General features: G+C 37.0%; 2 protein-coding genes across 3 annotated transcripts; both read left to right on the top strand.

Annotated features, from left to right (window-relative positions):
* Positions 1 to 2593: 2593 nt before the first annotated feature.
* Positions 2594 to 8632, top strand: LOC109791607 (1-aminocyclopropane-1-carboxylate oxidase homolog 3-like). Its single transcript, XM_083076545.1, has 4 exons — positions 2594 to 2860; positions 5976 to 6487; positions 7289 to 7610; positions 7831 to 8632. Exons 1-4 carry the CDS (start codon positions 2594 to 2596, stop codon positions 8086 to 8088), a joined length of 1359 nt encoding a protein of 452 aa, XP_082932671.1. The 3' UTR covers positions 8089 to 8632.
* A 1293-nt stretch (positions 8633 to 9925) lies between these two features.
* On the top strand, positions 9926 to 17575 carry LOC109791606 (1-aminocyclopropane-1-carboxylate oxidase homolog 1). Of its 2 annotated transcripts, none has more exons than XM_083075174.1 (3): positions 9926 to 10523; positions 13386 to 13707; positions 17321 to 17575. In XM_083075174.1, exons 1-3 carry the CDS (start codon positions 9973 to 9975, stop codon positions 17558 to 17560), a joined length of 1113 nt encoding a protein of 370 aa, XP_082931300.1. In that variant the 5' UTR covers positions 9926 to 9972; the 3' UTR covers positions 17561 to 17575. The 2 variants fall into 2 exon arrangements, with proteins under 2 accessions (XP_082931300.1, XP_020206507.1); XM_020350918.3 differs by lacking the exon at positions 17321 to 17575 and adding an exon at positions 15036 to 15446 and having other exon boundaries at positions 9927 to 10523.
* Positions 17576 to 18978: the final 1403 nt, after the last annotated feature.

Below are 18978 nucleotides of genomic sequence, written 5' to 3'. Positions count from 1 at the left end.
GGTGGATATCGACATAATCTTAGGGATGGATTGGTTATCTGCCCATCACATCCTTATAGATTGTGCTCGGAGAGAGTTGATGTTTCCTCAGTTGGAGGATGAGGTGTTGGTATCAGCGGGTCAGGCTGAGCAGTTGATGAGGGATGAAGCTGAGTGCTTCATGTTGTTTGCAGCTTTGAGTATTGAGACAGAGAGAGCTATCGCTGGGATCGAAATTGTCAGTGAATTTCCTGAGGTGTTTCCAGATGATGTGCCAGGATTGCCACCCAGGCGTGATGTTGAGTTTAGCATTGATCTGGTACCAGGTGCAGGACCGGTATCAGTGGCTCCTTATAGGATGGCTCCAGCTGAGTTGGTAGAGTTGAAGACACAGATTGAGGATTTGTTGGAGAAACAGATGGTGAGGCCCAGTGTTTCTCCTTGGGGTGCTCCGGTACTGTTAGTGAAGAAGAAAGATGGTGGGGCCCGTTTGTGTGTTGATTATCGGCAGCTGAATAAATTAACGATAAAGAATAAATATCCCCTTCCGAGGATTGATGATTTGATGGATCAGCTGAGGGGAGCTTCAGTGTTTTCAAAGATTGATTTGAGATCCGGATATCACCAGATTAGGGTGAAGGAGAGTGACATACCGAAGACTGCCTTTAGGACTAGGTATGGTCACTATGAATATGTGGTGATGCCTTTTGGTGTCACTAATGCTCCAGCAGTGTTCCTGGATTACATGAACAGGATCTTTAGACCGTTCTTGGACAGATTTGTGGTGATCTTCATTGATGATATTTTGGTGCATTCTAGATCATTGGAGGATCACCGTGAGCATTTGAGGTCGATTTTGGAGGTGTTAAGAGAGAGACAGTTGTATGCCAAACTGTCCAAGTGTGAGTTTTGGTTATCCGAGGTGAGATTTTTGGGGCATGTGATATCGGCAGAGGGGATTGCAGTAGATCCAGCCAAGGTGGAGGCTGTGATTCAGTGGGAGCGTCCGATGACTGCTACAGAGATTAGGAGTTTTCTTGGGTTGGCGGGTTACTATCGGAGGTTCATTGAGGGTTTTTCTCGAATAGTAATGCCTTTGACTCAACTGACTCGAAAAGATCAACCTTTTGTTTGGACGGACGCTTGTGAGCAAAGTTTTCAGGAGCTAAAGAGACGGTTGACCACTTCTCCAGTTTTGGTGTTACCTAACACTGGTGAGCATTTTGATGTGTTCTGTGATGCTTCTCACCAGGGGTTAGGTTGTGTGTTGATGCAGGGAGGCAGAGTAGTGGCATATGCTTCGAGGCAACTGAAGACCCATGAGAGAAATTATCCTACTCATGATTTAGAGCTTGCAGCTGTGGTATTTGCCTTGAAGTTGTGGAGGCACTATCTGTATGGTGCGAGATTTAGTGTATACAGTGATCACAAGAGTTTGAAATATCTGTTTGATCAGAAAGAGTTGAATATGAGGCAGAGGAGGTGGATGGAATTTCTAAAGGACTTCGATTTCCAGTTGATGTATCATCCTGGAAAGGCGAATGTGGTAGCTGATGCATTGAGTAGGAAATCCATTCACATGTCGGCTATGATGATTAGGGAGTTGGAGTTGATTGAGCAGTTCCGAGATTTGAGACTAGAGGTGGAGGTTGTTCAGGATCACATTAGCTGTGGTATGATCACCATAACTAATGAGTTCTTGAAGCAGGTGGGAACTAAACAGTTACAGGACCCAGAGTTGTTAAGGACTTTGGGATTACTTGGTACTGAGAGGGCAGCTGGTTTTGAGCTTGGTACTGATGGGATTCTGAGATTCAGAGGTCGGATTTGTCTGCCTTGTGATTCAGAGTTGAGGAGAGCTGTTCTAGAGGAGGGACACATGAGTCGTCTTAGCATACATCCTGGTATGACTAAGATGTATCAAGACATCAAGAAAAGTTTTTGGTGGCCTGGTATGAAGAAGGAGATAGCAGAGTTTGTAGCCGCTTGTTTGACTTGTCAGAAGGCAAAGATTGAGCATCAGAGGCCCGGAGGGGTTTTACAGTTGATGGAGATTCCTGAGTGGAAGTGGGATAGTGTCACTATGGACTTTGTGGTTGGATTGCCTAGGACAACTAGGAACAGTGACTCTATCTGGGTGATTGTTGATAGGTTGACAAAGTGTGCTCACTTTCTTCCTGTCAACAAGAGGTGGTCCTTGGAGAGGCTTGCACAGTTATATATCCAAGAGATAGTACGGCTGCATGAAGTGCCTTCCAGTATTATTTCTGACAGAGATCCAAGGTTTACTTCAAGGTTTTGGCAGACTCTACATCAGGTGTTGGGAACGAGATTGAGGTTGAGTTCCGCCTATCATCCACAGACAGATGGTCAGTCAGAAAGGACAATTCAGTCACTAGAGGATCTTCTGAGAGCTTGTGTGTTGGACCATCTGGGTAGTTGGGAGGAGGTGTTTCCATTGGTAGAGTTTACCTATAATAATAGTTATCATGCGAGTATTGGCATGGCACCTTTTGAGGCTCTATATGGCAGGAGGTGTAGGACTCCATTATGTTGGTATCAGGAGGGTGAGTCAGTAGTGGTTGGTCCAGAGTTAGTTCTTCAGACTACTGAGATGGTGAGACAGATTCAGGAGAGGTTGAGAGCTACTCAGAATCGAAAAAAGTCTTATGCTGATAAGAGGAGGAGACCTCTAGAGTTTGAGGAGGGAGAGCATGTGTTTCTCAGGGTGACACCTACTACTGGAGTGGGAAGGGCTGTAAGGGCCAAGAAACTCACACCGAAGTTCATTGGTCCTTATCAGATCCTTCGTCGTGTAGGTCCGGTAGCATATCAGTTGGCGTTACCTCCGATTCTGTCCAACCTGCATGATGTGTTTCACGTTTCACAGTTGAGAAAGTACATCAGAGACCCGAGTCACGTGATAGAGATGGATGAGGTGCAAGTTAGAGAAAACTTGACTTACGAGAAGAGACCGGTAGCTGTAATTGATCACAAGTTGAAAGAGCTTCGAGGCAAGTCCATTAGCTTGGTGAAGATTCTTTGGGATGCAGCTACTGGTGAGGCAACCTGGGAAGAAGAGAGTCAGTTCAAGGAACAGTATCCATTCCTCTTTTCAGGTAAGCCTATTTTCGGGGACGAAAATTCCTATTTGTTGGGGAGTATTGTAACATTGAAAAAAAAAAAAGAAGAGAGGCTGATTCAGTAGCCAGAACGGGCCGTTCCCAAACTGGAACGGGCCGTTCCACACTACTGAATTGAACTACATATTGTAGTTGAGAACGGGCCGTTCCGGATGAGTCCCGGAACGGGCCGTTCTGATTTCAGAACGGGCCATTCTGGGCGTGGATTTTGTGCGTGATCTGGGAGTTCAGAACGGGTCGTTCTGGTATCGGTACGGGCCGTTCTGGCCACTCCGGATTGCCTATAAATAGGGGTGAGGGGGGGGCCGTGAGGAGTTCTGGGTCTAGAGAGAAGTTTTAGAGAGAAGGTCTCTGGGTCAGTGAGCTCCTTTCTCTCCCAAATTTCTCTGTTTAACTCCTTTTCTCCTCTAGATCAATAACTCCTTCTGTCTTTTCTTGGAATTCAGATTAGAAAGCTTGTTTTCGGAGGATTGAAGTTTCGAGTTGAGCCTCGAGGGGAAATTCTACTTTTGTTCAGTCTTTGGCTATTTGAGCCAATCTTCAGGTAAGGGAAGCTAGATTGTTTGCATGTGGCTGAATTTATTAGTTTGGATGAGAGTTTTGAACTCTCTGAATAGTTTTAGGCCGGGCGCAGGTTGAGCGTGTCAGGCGTGGAAGAGCTTAGAGCTTTTGGGTTGGTGTTAGGCCAGGCGCGAGTTGACGGCACTGTGCTTGAATATATTTATGAATGAATTGATGCTTATGCATGTTTAAAGTTGAAGTTTTAGATCATGTATGTATGATATATGATGTATGGTGAGGTGTGATTCATATGTATGCTTTGTGATGATATATATGAATGTTTGAATATGATATGTTCATATGGTATGTATTGATCATAATGGTAGGTAGACCATTTATGATGTATGATGCATTATTGCATGTGATGTCTTACGACATGTGTATGGTTGTTGATCATGATGGTGGGCAGACCATTATGATGTATGATGCATGATTTCATGTGATGCCTATGGCATGAGTCTAGCCTAGGACTTGAGGAGAGGAAAAATATTTTCGAACTGGAAGAGCTCACATAGAGTCTCTTGAGAGTGGTGCTTGGATAGACCACTGATATATGAGAGTGGTGCTCTAGGAGGCCACTGGATTTGGGAGAGTGGTGCTCAGATAGGCCACTGGGTTGGGTGAGTCTCCTCTAAGTCCTTAGCTAGTGTTGGAGCGGGGTATGAGGTCGAGGGTTATTCCCTTAACCAAGTACTCGGGAAGGTGCGTGGATCCTTGCAGATAGTCGGTGGGCGAACTCCACAATTGACTTGGTTAATGCATGCCAAGGTCGTGGTAAGCCCGTACCCAGCTGTGTTATACCTGATGGTGGATCTGGACTTCCAAGTGTGTAAGTGACATCATCCGAGTAAACCCGAGTGAGGATTATATATCCTGTTTAGCTGTGACCGAGCGGGCGCATTGGGCGTGAAAACGGTTGGGGTGGTTTCAGTAGGATGGAATGTCACTTGTACAGCTCTATTGTTGTGGAGATCTCCTAGGTGTATGCGTGACGACGCATTAGATGATTGATATGTATGCATATCTGTCATGAGTTGCATTCCTTGCATGATTATTAATATGATGAAGTGTGGTGTTTGACTTCATGTTTGGTGAATGAATGATTAATTGAGATGAAAGGTTCCTTAGGGACATGATTTGGGATGCATGTGTAGTATAGATTTTTACTTTGTACTTGTATTATTGATCTTTGAATTCTAGCTTACCCTTCTGTTTTCCATGTGGTGGAACTGCGATGATCATACTTGGTATGGGAGCATGTCAGGGATAGCTTGGGAGTAGAGATGATCATTGTGAAACGAGGAGCTAAGTCTCGTGTTTTGAGTTACCATTCTGGGTAACATTTTTTTTGTCAGTGCTTGACCGGCACTAAGGAATATTTTGGGATGACTGTACATATATGGTGCTATATTTTATATACAGAAACTTAATTATTTCGATCTTTATATTTATGCTTGTATGTATGTGTTATCCAGTTTAATATTCTCTTAGTTAACTAGTTGTAGTGCGATTCCACTAAGTGTAGAGACCGTGGCGGGTCGTTACAAATCCAAACGCGGCGTTAAGGGTTGTACAAGTAGGCACCCCCTCGGTCAGACAATAGGCCGAAAGGGGTACCCGAACCGATAAGACACCAGTTGGCACCCCTTTGCTCAATAGGCCGAAAGAGGTGCCCGAGCCGATAAAAAACACATCACCCCTTCGGCTAGAGGTTGGGCCGAACACCTCCTCGGCATTGACCTATGCCGAACACCCCCTCGGCCTTGGGATAGGCCGAATACCTCCACCACCACCAAGGACAAGACAAGTATCCCTTTGGTGTCAAAGTGCACCCTCTCGGCACTTACCCAGGCCGAACACCTTCTCGGCCTTAAAGAAGGCCGAACACCCTTTCGGTCTTGCACCTGGCCGAACATCCCCTCGGCCCTAAGGTAGGCCGAACACCCTTTCGGCCACACACCTGGCCGAGAACTCCAACAAAGAATGAAGGTTTGACAATAATTACTTGTTATACAATAGTTACCGCCCTTAATTAAGAATGATTAAGGATAATTATATATTACCCATCTCCCAAGAATGAAGGCCCACCAGGCCCACACATGTCACTATACATACACAGGTGATGTGACATAAAAGAGGTACGTTACTGTTCCATATAAAGCTTTTATTGCTCTGAACCGAATACTTACTTGATCGTCGGAGTGTCTTTGCAGGTACCCTCCCCCACCACTTGGAGGCAGTACTCGGTCGGCATTGAGGACCTTGAAGACCAAGTAAGAAGAACAACAAGAGTGTTTCTACGCAGGAACAAGGGTCTCGTCGACGCCGGCGTCACCAAAGTGCCACGGATTTTCATCATGCCGTCTCGTCGACGCCGGCGTCACCAAAGTGCCACGGATTTTCATCATGCCGCCCGAAGATCTCGCCGTCAGCAACCCAGTTCCCGGCGATCGGAGCAATACCCAGTTCAGGATTCCTGTCATTGACCTCAAAGATGCCGCCGGCGACCGCTCCGGCGTGGTCGCCGGGATCCGGGAGGTGGCGGAGACGGTGGGGTTTTTCCAGGTGGTGAACCACGGAGTGCCTGTGAAGGTGTTGGAGGACATGGTGGCGGCGGCGCGTGAGTTCCAGGCGCTTCCAGAAGAGGTGAAGGGTGAGTATTATACTAGGGAGAAGAAGAAGAAGGTGAATTATTGGACTAACTTTGATTTGTATCAGTCTAAGTATGCTAATTGGAGGGACACTCTCAATTGTACCATGGCACCTGAACCTCTTGATCCTCAAGAGCTGCCTCCTATTTGTAGGCAAGTTTCAACTTTTTAAGCTATACATTAACATTGGAAAATGAACATTTCTACCTATAACATGTCTAATGTGATTCAAAACAGGTAGGAGATTGTTTATTATGATTTGTTTACATATATAGAGTATTATTGACACAATGCCAATGTGTGCATATGTTTGAAAATAACAACATCACGTGACTTTATGGCTATTGTTTTGATTTCCATTCCATGATTTTGTTTCCAATGGTTTGTTTTGATATGCATGATCATTTTTTCCATGATTATTTTGATTTGTTCTTTTGAGGCATCTAATTCACACACCTCCATGATTCCTCGCAAAATATGGATAGAAGGCTGTGTATGGTATAAATATGCAAAAGCATGGTCACTATAGATTGAAATTAGTTGAGTGTATACAGATGATTCACACTTAAGTGTAGACTATGAGGTACGGTAGCATTAAATAAAGTAAAAGAAATAGGGGGCTTCTTCTGCATATGATTATGAGAATAAGAGATTGACTAGGACTAGTTTTGTTGAAAATTTGCTTGTTGTTGTGATCTTGAGTGGCTTGAAGGTGTGTGAAAGAATTGCATTATTTTCGCACAAGTTAATAATTTTCCATAACAGATAGTAAGCAGCAACCAATACTAGCTTGTGTTTTAACTTGAGTATACGTCAATCACATGGAGGGAGGAATATGTTTTTGTTAATTTTAGAGTTTATGAACTAAAATGATTTTGGCATAACATTTGGTGGAATAGATAATTGTCCACTCATACTATATAGTATTTATTTGTATCTTGATCTAATTTTCAGGGATGTAATAATGGAATTCTCAAGGCAAGGTCAAATATTGGGGAACCTTTTATTTGAATTATTATCTGAAGCCCTTGGACTCAAGCATGACCATCTTAAAGACATGGATTGTGCAAAGGGACACTTAATTTTCTGTCACTACTATCCATCATGTCCTGAGCCTGAACTGACTATGGGCTCCCGTAGCCACACAGATCCTGATTTCCTCACAATCTTGCTTCAAGACCATATTGGTGGACTTCAAGTTTTGGTCCAAAATCAATGGATTGATGTGCCCCCTATTCCTGGAGCACTAGTTGTAAACATTGGAGATCTGCTGCAGGTAAGTTAGACACACATAATTTCATATAATTTGATGTGTCTTGATTAGCATACAAGTACAATATCAATGTGAATTTGCTGTAATACACAAGATGAGCAACAAAATCAAATTTAAGTAGAAGTAATTTTTCATTCTCTCCTTGTGTGTGATGCTTGTTAACTTAGATTTTCACGAATAACCAAAATATATGGTTAAATGAATCTTGTTACTACAAGTGCAGCTTATTTCCAATGACAAATTCAAAAGCGTGGAGCACCGTGTACTGGTGAACCAAAGAGAGGCCAGAGTTTCAATTGCATTGTTCTTCACTCATGATCATTGCCCATCAACAAGAATGTATGGCCCCATAAAGGAATTATTGTCAGAAGAAAATCCTCCAGTGTACAGGGAAACATTATTGCAGGATTTTAATGCTCACTTTTATAACAAGGGACTCGATGGAAATCCAGCTCTTACCCATTTTAAATTATCAACATAAATACTATATAGGAAACCCAGAATAAAATGTAAGCACCATGCACGACTGCGTTGCTTGCATATGTTAAATTTTTTTGAATACTGTACTATTCTCAAAAGTTGAATAAAAAAACTGTTATTGGGGTTCTACTTCTATGTTAGGGATGCAAGGCCCATTATTAAAAATGTATTTTAGAAAGTAGTACAGGGACTTGGCAATCAGGGTGGGATTCAGTATCTTTAGCATTCATCAATCATCAATCATCACCGGGTCCATTTCCTTGACCCGTTTATGTTCAAATTAGTTTTGACAAGGTTGAGTTTAACTTCTTCTTTTTTTCTTTTCTTTTTTCATTTAGAAGATATATTTAATTTAATTTAATTTAATTTAATTTTACTTTTTATTCTATAAAATTTTACTAAAGAATTATCCAAAGCCAACCTTAATTACGAAATACTTTTTTTGTTGGTAACAAAAAATTTAAATTATGATACACACCCAATTTAAAATCATAATCAACCACCAAATTTTAGCATTCCTTTAAATTTTAGCAATTAAAAAAAAAACTGACATGTTGGGTCAGTTTTCTTAAAATTAAAAAAAAAAAATGTTCCTGTACAAAAGAAATTAGAAAAAATATTCATGAAAATAATTTTTAAAAAATCAGATAAGAGATAGTTCTTAAAAAGTAAAAAAAGAAAAAAAAAAAAAAATATATATATATATATATATATATATATATATATAAGTATTTAAAAAAATTAGACAAATAAATACAAATAGATAATCATTTTTTATCAAAAAATATTTTTTTAAAAAAGAAATAAAATGTTTTTAATTATAAAGATTAAAAAAAAAGTAAAGCTCATGATACGTACTAAAAAGGCTAAAAGAATAATTAAGTCTTATTTCAATAAATTATAACTTAATATTTTGTTAAATAATCTTAAAATTTTTATATTTATTTTTTTAATAATCATACTACTAGTAAGAAGTATGCACTGTTAGAAAATAATTAGTAAGTATAAAATACTCACTTTATATTATTTATGTTGTTTGGGTAGATATTCTTATTAAATTTTATTTAAATAAAATGTTGTTATTTCATAAATTCATCGTAAGATAGCAGTTACGTAGATACTAGATAAAAAAAAGTTATAATTAATATATTGTAGTTAAAATATTTATAAATATTTTAAATAGTTTGAAGTAATAAATAAAAAAAAATACAAAAAAATAATTAATAGATTATACAAATAATTATTTATGTAAAAAAAATGTAATTAATAGATTAGTTGATAAATTTTATACTTAAATATGTTTTTAGTCTTTTAAATTTAAAATAAATTTATTTTTAGTTCCTTAAATTTAAAATTAATTTTTTTTAATTCCTATAAAATATAGAAAAAAATCTTATTTTAATTTTTATACTCAATTTTTTAGAAAAAAATTTATCAAATATTATTATACAAAATTTAAATATTAGTATTTCTGTTAATAAAATCATAACATTAAACGCAGTTAATACTTTATAACTACTTTAATTTCTCACTTTCTTATATGTTATTAGTGACTTAAGAGACTAAAATAAAATTTTTTAAAATTAGACTAAAAAAATAATTTTAAATTTAAAAAATTTAAAAAATTAATTTATCATAAATAAATAAAAACATTTTTAAACCTAAATTTTAATTCAATACCGTTGAGAATTAAAATAACGTACAATAAGTCTTAAGTTTTAGTTGTATAAAAAAGTGAATTTTTGTGACATATAAAAGTTCAGATCTATTTTTAATTTTGTTTTGATAATAATAATTACCAAAATTTGTGGTGAATGAAGTATTTATTATCTTATCCACCTAAAAAATCAAAAGCTAACAAACAAGCTCATAGCATAAAATATCAATGGATATCTCCGTCGCCAGTGCCGGAGAATCCCTCCCCGGAGGTTCTCCAAACCATGACCGTTTGCAAGAACTGAAGGCCTTCGACGAATCCAAGGCCGGTGTGAAAGGTCTTCTCGACGCCGGCATCACCAAAGTGCCGCAAATTTTCCTCCGGCCGCCAGAGGAGGTCGCCGCCGACGAGCCAATTTCCGGCGAAATGACTCCGACCCAGTTCAGGATCCCGGTGATCGACCTCAGGGACGTCGCCGGCGACCGCTCCAGCGTGGTGGCCGGAGTCCGGCAGGCGGCGGAGGCGGTGGGGTTCTTCCAGGTGGTGAATCACGGAGTGCCGGAGAAGGTGTTGGAGGATATGGTGGCGGTGGCGCGTGGGTTTCACGAGCTGGCGCTAGAGTTGAAGGTGGAGTATTATAGTAGGGACATTACTAAGAAGGTGAAGTATAGGAGCAACTTTGATTTGTATGAGTCCAAGTATTGTAATTGGAGGGACACCCTCAAATGTGTCATGGCACCTCAACCTCTTGACCCTCAAGAATTGCCTCCCATTTGTAGGTACATTTAAATTTTAAATTTAACACTCACAATTTCATTTGCCATATCGGTTTATGTAAATAAATAAATAAGGTTAAATACCTCTTTTTGTCTCTCATAATATTTTTTTGTTTCAATTTAGTTCCACTTTAATATTTTATTTCAATTTGGTCCCCAATAATTAAAATCATTGCAATTTGAGACTTCCGTCCAAATGATTTAAAGGGGGTTAACTGTTGACCACGTTGATGCCACGTGGACGCCACGTAAATGCGTACGTGGACGCCAAATGGCATGAAAACACCTGGAACCAGAACGACCCATTCTGAAACCATCAGTGCATCAGAACGGGCCGTTCTGAAACCAGAACAGGCCGTTCTGGTTTTAGAACGGGCCGTTTTGGCCCGTTCCAAAAAACCAACTCCATGCATCCGTTGACCAAAATGCCACAACGTGATTCAAAAATTGAAAATAAAAATTCATAACATATCATAAATTCAAAGATAGAAACATAGTTCAGAAACTGAAAACAAAAATTCAGAACATAACATATACTAAAAAGTTCAAAAAAATTACTGAGAAAGGAAATCATCTGGGTAACGCTGAAGGGAAACCCTAAACCATAAAAATTCAGGTTGTACCTCCTCAAGAACATGTTATTATTATTAGGGTACATCGTCAATGACTTCAAGGGAAAATACCGTTTTGTTTCATCCTTGACTGTATAGTGTCAATTTGGTAATAAGGGGTTCACTCCAGTTTGACTAACAATGAAATAAAACATGTTACCATTGTCTTTACTGATACACTGCATTGTCCTTAATGATACACTATATAGCCCAACTGTTTAGCAATTGAAGTTATCAATTTTCATTTACAATATTACCAAATTCAGTATTTGAAATCTTTTGTACCTTCGGTCTTTTTTCTTTCACGATTCACAACCATAAACTATAAACCTTAAACCCTAAACTATAATCAGTGACCATCCGTGTTTGGTATTTTGGGAACCAAAACAGCTCGTTCTGAAACTAGAACAGCCCGTTCTGGTTTCAGAACGGGCCGTTCTGGTTCCCAGTTTTTTCAAAAATTTTGGCGTCCACGTACACATCTACGTGGCATCCACGTGGATGCCACGTGGCCAACAGTTAACTCCGTTTAAATCATTTGGACGGAAGTCCCAAATTGCAATAATTTAAGTTATTGGGGACTAAATTGAGACAAAAAATTAAAGTGAGACTAAATTGAAACAAAAAAATATTATGAGGGACGAAAAGAGGTATTTAACCAATAAATAAAAAGGATATGACTTTTTAGTTGGAAATTTTTAATGGGTATAGGCTAGTTAGTTCTTTGCTTGCAATTGCAACCTACTATATATGTTTTAGGTTCAAATTAGTAAGGTGTTGTCAAGAAAATTTTGGATGTCATGAGAGTTAATAGTTGTAAATTTGAAAGAATTTAGGGACACAGGATGTGTTTAATTTGTATTAATTTGGAGCCCTTTGGCTTCTCATTGCATTAAGGGAGGCTCGACCAAACTACGTGATTTCAAGAACCATCAAGCTTATTTTCAAACTTACTGATCTTGGATTAAATTCCATCTATATACAAGTTTGGTTTATCTTAAATTTTAGAAATGCATACCATGTAGTTACATCTTAGTTTGACTTCAATTTCAGAAATGCCTACCATTTCTTTATTGGTACATCAATGCACATATATATGATTTAGCTTGAATTTTACAAATACATTTTTTTTCTTCCTAAAATGAATCATCCATTTTTTATTATTATTTTTTTTTATCATCGAGAGTATCTCTAACCATAAGTTAAAAAGACTAATCTTACGTTTATGTAGACATACATAACAAACCAAACAATAAATGTATTAAAATATTAATTATTAATTTTTTTATGGATGACTAAAATTATTTATTTTAATTTTATTCATTTTAGAAGAGTCAAAATTCTCTTAATAAGATTATATATATATATATATATATATATATATATATATATATATATATAGATATATATTACACAATATCTCAAAGTTAACAATTAAAGATTAATTTATATTCATAGAACGTAACTTTTTATTAATTAAAAGATTTTAATAATGTGAAAATTCTTAAAAGATTCTAATTATAAACAACTAGTTTAACATTAATATACATAAATACTAAATCACCTTTTTTTTACAATAAGAATATAAAAATTTGAACACAATATTTCATTCAAATTACTCAAACTCTTTATCATTAGGTAAATCTTAATATTTCGTACAAGTCATTTTATAATAACTACATATAAAGTCACGCATAGCAGGATGCTTTTAAATATGAAAATTAAAAAAAAAAATCCTTTCTTTTTTTATTGGTTTATAGCATGAGTTTTGCCTTTTAAGAAATTTGATAATTGAATATTGGTATGAGATAACAATTTTTCTAAAATTAAGATAACAATTTTGATACCATAGCATATGATTACTTTGAATAATAAATATTATTTACTTTTATTATATATCAATATACTTCTTTTTTAGTTTTATTATTTTATCAATATAATTAAAAATATTAATTATTTAATATACATGAGAGAACATATAAAATTAGAGAAATACATAATAATATTATTATCTTATGTGCAGAAATGGGCTTCAAAAAGTATATATTATTAACAGATTTATAGTATAAACTTTAATGAAGCATTCTCGATGCAGACCGAGTCTCCTCTTTTGTAACTTCTTTTCCAAATAGGATACCATCTTTGAGATGGATAATTACAATACCATACACAGAAAATCACATTTGTTAAAAAGAAAATTTTAGCTACTCATTACGGATAATTAGTTTAACTAGAGAGTTACTCTAATTTACAGGGATGTAATACCAGAGTTCTCAAAGCAAGTTGAGACATTAGGGAGCCTTTTATTTGAATTATTGTCTGAGGCAATTGGACTGAAGCCTTACCATCTTAAAGACTTGGACTGTGCAAAAGGGCACTTACTACTGTGTAACTATTATCCCTCATGTCCTGAGCCTCAACTGACTTTGGGCACCACCAAACACTCAGACCCTGATTTCCTCACAATTCTGCTTCAAGACCACATTGGGGGACTTCAAATCTTGTACCAAAATCAGTGGCTTGATGTTCCCCCTATTCCTGGAGCACTTGTTGTAAATATTAGAGATGTTTTGCAGGTTAGTTTCAAATTGGTTTAATTATTTTTTGATTCTTATACTTTTATAAACTTTATATGCATAATATGTTTAGTTTATATATATATTCATAAACTTTATTTTTAACTAATTTCTATAGTAATAAACAACAGAGACTAAAAAGGAAATATTTTCAACTATAAAAAATAGAGTAATTAATTATGCGATACAAAAGGGTAATTAAACTTTTCTAATTTATTTGACTCCCTCCCCTCTATAAACATGGTTAAATAAATATTTCCATGATTCGATGTTTGCACACATTTTTGTATAATGTAGTTATAGTATGATCCGATTCAAATTACACACACCCTCATGCACTAAGTGATGATGAAAATTAATATTCATCATCATTTTAAAGCAAACAATCAATCATGCAGTTTATTTTATAGATCATAAGTATCTTTTATCAAAAATAATCTTATTCAAACATTATAAAATTACTATGCACAACAAAATTTTCATTCTGAATATTTAACATAGTTATATACGTAGGACTTAAACTTGATATATTAATTAAGGGTGCATGCAAATGCTTAACATGAGTATATGAGAAACATGAACATTTCTTGTATTTTCCTTGTAGACACATGTTGCATATATAGTTTCGTTTAATTTTGTTGCCTTGGTCGTTATGGATTAATATGGATATACTAAATAGTGAGTAATATTCACAGTAATGTATGAAAAAGAAAAGAGTCACATTAGTACAATTGTTTATATATCCACCTTGCATGTTGTGAGCATTCACTTTTTCACTTTTTTCTTTTTTCAAATGTCCATAAACGGTCCACTGTTGGCCATGATTTTAGGCTTATTCTCAGGTCCTCAAATTTTTGAGACAGAAATTTGAAACTAGATTCATTAATTGCTGAACCAACATGAAGCTAGTCTGTTCATAAGTAGTGTACAGAGCTAAAGAAATTGCTTCACAGAAGCTGCAACTGACTCGATTTCATAATCATTTTGTTTTTACTGTGATTCTTTTTCTAAATATTATGTTGATTCTAAGAATTGACACTTTATTAGGACTTGTCACCAATTGCACACTCGAAATGATTGAATAATAAAAGTAAGAAGTTGAACATTAATTAAAGCCTCTACTAGTATATATATATGTATCCTCATGTCATGGTTGAAGATTGAGTCCTGCCTTTTCTCTTGGACTTGAAAGAATAATTATCTAGTATGCTCTTATGTGGCTGTTTGATATCTGGGGTCTGTGTGTGTGCTCATCTGAACTTAGATAGAGTTATTTAGAAGAGTTTGGGGTTTGGCTAATGAAATTCATGCATGTTGGCATATTGTAGCTTATTTCCAATGACAAATTCAAAAGTGTGGAGCACCGTGTTCTGGCAAACCATAAAGGGCCTAGAGTATCAGTTGCATGCTTTTTCACACTTGATCACTTCCCATCAACAAGAACATATGGTCCCATCAAGGAACTATTGTCAGAAGATAACCCCCCATTGTATAGGGAGATTTTATTACAAGATTTCAATGCTTACTATAATAACAAGGGACTCGATGGAAATTCAGCTCTTGACCATTTTAAGTTATAGAGATAAAAGTGGAACTGAAAAACTGGTTATGTCATGTACACATATTAAGACATGGTTCTAAGAACAAATTAATTGTAAGCATAGTGCACATGCATTTGACTTGTTTTTATCACAAGTCATACAGTAATATTTTGAGGATTGGTACATTTTTTCTTCTGCTGTTGTTTTGTCTCTCTTTTTCTTCTGTATGTGCAAAACATTATATACACACTGCAAATTAATTTTCCTTCGGAGAGGTAACGGGTATGTTTATTTTGTTGGTATGTAATGCAAATTCTTAACGTCACGTATTTTGCGTCCTTCTTTTTCTGTTTTGTAGCATCTTTTTTGTTATGATGTAACGTTTTATTACTCTTCTCTCTCCCTCTTTTGCTTGTATATATTCCTTCACGTTCTCAATAATACAACAAGCTATTGTTGATCATTTCTTTACTGCTGCCTACTCTCTCTGTGAAGTTTCAATTCTTTATGGGTTTTATTATGGTATCAGAGCTCTTCCATTGAAGAGCTCTGCTGCGCTTTCGTTCTTCTATTTTTTTTTCTTGATATTTCCGTCATGGCTGATAGCCCAAATCAAACATCTACTATTCATAGTTTTCTCTACCTCCACCCTGGAGAGAACCCTGTTACAGCTTTAGTGTCACCTATTGTTGACTCCAGTAACTACCATTCATGGCGTAGATCAATGATTACAGCCCTCAGTGCTAAAAATAAACTGGAATTTGTTGATGGATTTGCACCTCAACCTCCTAAATCTGATTTCACATACTCAGCTTGGAAACGATGCAACAACATGGTCGTTTCATGGATCGTACATTCTGTATCTCCTTCAATCTGACAGAGTATGCTTTGGATGGACAAAGCTGATGAGATTTGGAATGATCTCAAATCCAGTTATTCCCAAGGTGATCTCTTCCGCATTTCAGATTTATAGTATGAAGCATCTTCCCTCCGACAAGGTGATATGTCCATTACTGAGTTTTTCACTAAACTTCGTATCATTTGGGACAAATTGGAAAATTTTCGACCTGAGCCCATATGCACCTGTTCGATTAAATGTTGTTGTAATGTTCTTCCTTCCATTACACAAAGAAAACAAGAGGATCAGGCCATGCAATTTTTACGTGGCTTGAATGATCAATACAACAACATCATATCACATGTCCTTCTTATGGATCCCATCCCTCCGATTTCCAAAATATTTTCACTTGTTGCTCAGCAAGAACACCAATTGATAGGAACCAATTTTATTGCCAATGTTTCTTCCAAAACTAATGTTGTCAACGCTGCCACAACCTCACTCAATTGCACTCATTGTGGACGTGCTGGTCACACTGAGAATCTATGTTATAAGAAACATGGTTTTTCTTCCATGCATGACAACAAAGGCTCTCGTTATTCTTCTAACAAATCCACTAAACTTTGCACTCATTGTGGCAGAACAGGTCATACCATAGAGGTTTGTTATCGCAAACATGGTTTCCCTCCAGGCCATAAATCCTCTCCAAGAAAGAAAACTACTGTCAATAATATTGTGACTGATGCTTGTAACGTTACTGATAATGATCAACAGCAAGCTCCCATGGCCCAAGATTTTCGTTTCACTCAACAGCAATATCAAGCCTTGATGGCTTTAATACAACAATCCACCAATGGTAGCTCAGATCCTTCTTCCCACAATATTGGTTCTATCAGTTCTATTTCTACACAACCATTCTTTTCAGGTAATTTTTGTTCTGTCATTTCTCACCATTCATCCTCTTGAATCATTGATTCTGGTGCAACTGACCATGTGTCTTCTTCTCTTTCTAATTTCTTTACCTATACATCTATTGATCCTATAGTTGTTAAGTTGCCCACAGGACAACATGTTCATGCTACACACTCTGGTATAGTCAAATTCAATGAGTCTTTCCATTTAATAGATGTTTTGTACATTCCTGATTTCACTTTTAACTTGATCTCCATTTCTAAATTAGCTTCTTCTCTTCACTGTCAACTTATTTTTTTCCCTTGTATCTTGCATTATATAGGATGTGAACACCAAAGAGAAGATTGGTACAGTTGATGCGCAAGGAGGACTCTACACTTTGACCACTCCCATTATCCACTTACCTTCAGTTTCCTCCACTATTGTTTCTCCCCAATATACTGTCCAAGACATTGATTTGTGGCATTTTCGCATGGGTCATTTGTCATATGAGAGACTTAACACTATGAAACAATATTATCCATTCTTACATAGTGATAAGCGTTTCACTTGTAATATTTGACACCATGCCAAGCAAAAGAAACTTCCGTTTTCATTAAGCAACTTTCATGCATCTCATTCGTTTGATTTAATTCATATTGACATATGGGGGCCCTGTTCGAAAGTCTCTTTGCATGGACATGAATATTTTCTTACTATAGTTGATGACCATTCCCGTTTCACATGGGTTTTTCTCATGCTATCTAAGACCGAGACTCGTAACCATATAATGATGTTTATTAATCTTATTGAAAATCAATTTGGAAAATGAGTCAAAGTTATTAGAACTAACAATGGTGTTGAGTTTTTGATGAATCAATTTTTTGAATCTAAAGGAATTATACATCAAACCACTTGTATTGAGACCCCTGAACAAAATGGCATAGTGGAACGAAAACACCAACATCTCTTAAATGTCACTCGAGCCCTTCTCTTTCACTCCAATTTACCACCCTCTTTTTGAAATTTTGTTATCATGCATGCTGTTCATCTCATAAATTGCATCCCAACTCCATTTTTACAAAATGTCTCTCCTTTTCAAAAATTATATGACAAACCATGTGACATATCCACACTTCGTGTTTTTGGTTGCTTGTGCTATATTAATACCCTTCAAGCTCATCGTAAGAAACTTGATCCTAGAGCCAACCCATGTATATACCTCGGTTTCAAACCCAACACAAAAGGCTACCTTATTTTCAACCTTCACACACGCAACATTGAAGTCTCTCGTAATGTGGTTTTCTATGAAGATCATTTTCCTTATACTAACTCTGACCAAAATACTACTTCTTTTACCCCCTCCCTTCCTTCACCTACTACCACCAATTATTTTCTTCACGACCCTACTCCTTACCCTTGACACTCCTGTCATTATTTCTTCTCCTTCTTCTCATTCTCCTACTCTTTCTTCAGATATTGTTACATCTCCACCAGCTCTTCGTCGTTCTACCCCCATGCGTCAAGCGCCTACCTACCTGCATGATTTTCATGTCAACCTTGCATCAACTGCACCTACTTCTTCTCCAGGTATTCATTATCCTCTCAATTCTTATATCTCTTATGATCGTTTATCTCCTCCTTTTCATCATTTTATCTTGCCTGTTTCTATTGCCACCGAACCTTCCTCCTATGCTGAAGCTTCCAAGAGTGATTGTTGGATTAAAGCTATGAGAGACAAGATCATTGCACTCGAAGCGAATAATACTTGGACCATCACTTCCCTACCTCCAAACAAATTTGCAATTGGGTGTCGCTGGATCTACAAGATCAAACACAATGCTGATGGATCTGTTCAAAGATATAAGGCATGTCTCGTTGCTAAAGGATACACTCAACTTGAGGGTCTTGATTTTCTTGACACTTTTTCTCCGGAGGCTAAACTTACTACAGTGCATCTTCTTCTTTCGGTAGCTTCCATTTCTAATTGGTGTAACGTAG

Source organism: Cajanus cajan, chromosome 1 (assembly GCF_000230855.2).
Source record: "Cajanus cajan strain Asha chromosome 1, NIPB_CcT2T_4, whole genome shotgun sequence".
Classification (NCBI taxonomy): Eukaryota; Viridiplantae; Streptophyta; class Magnoliopsida; order Fabales; family Fabaceae; genus Cajanus; species Cajanus cajan.
This window is presented reverse-complemented; position numbering and strand designations above follow the sequence as displayed.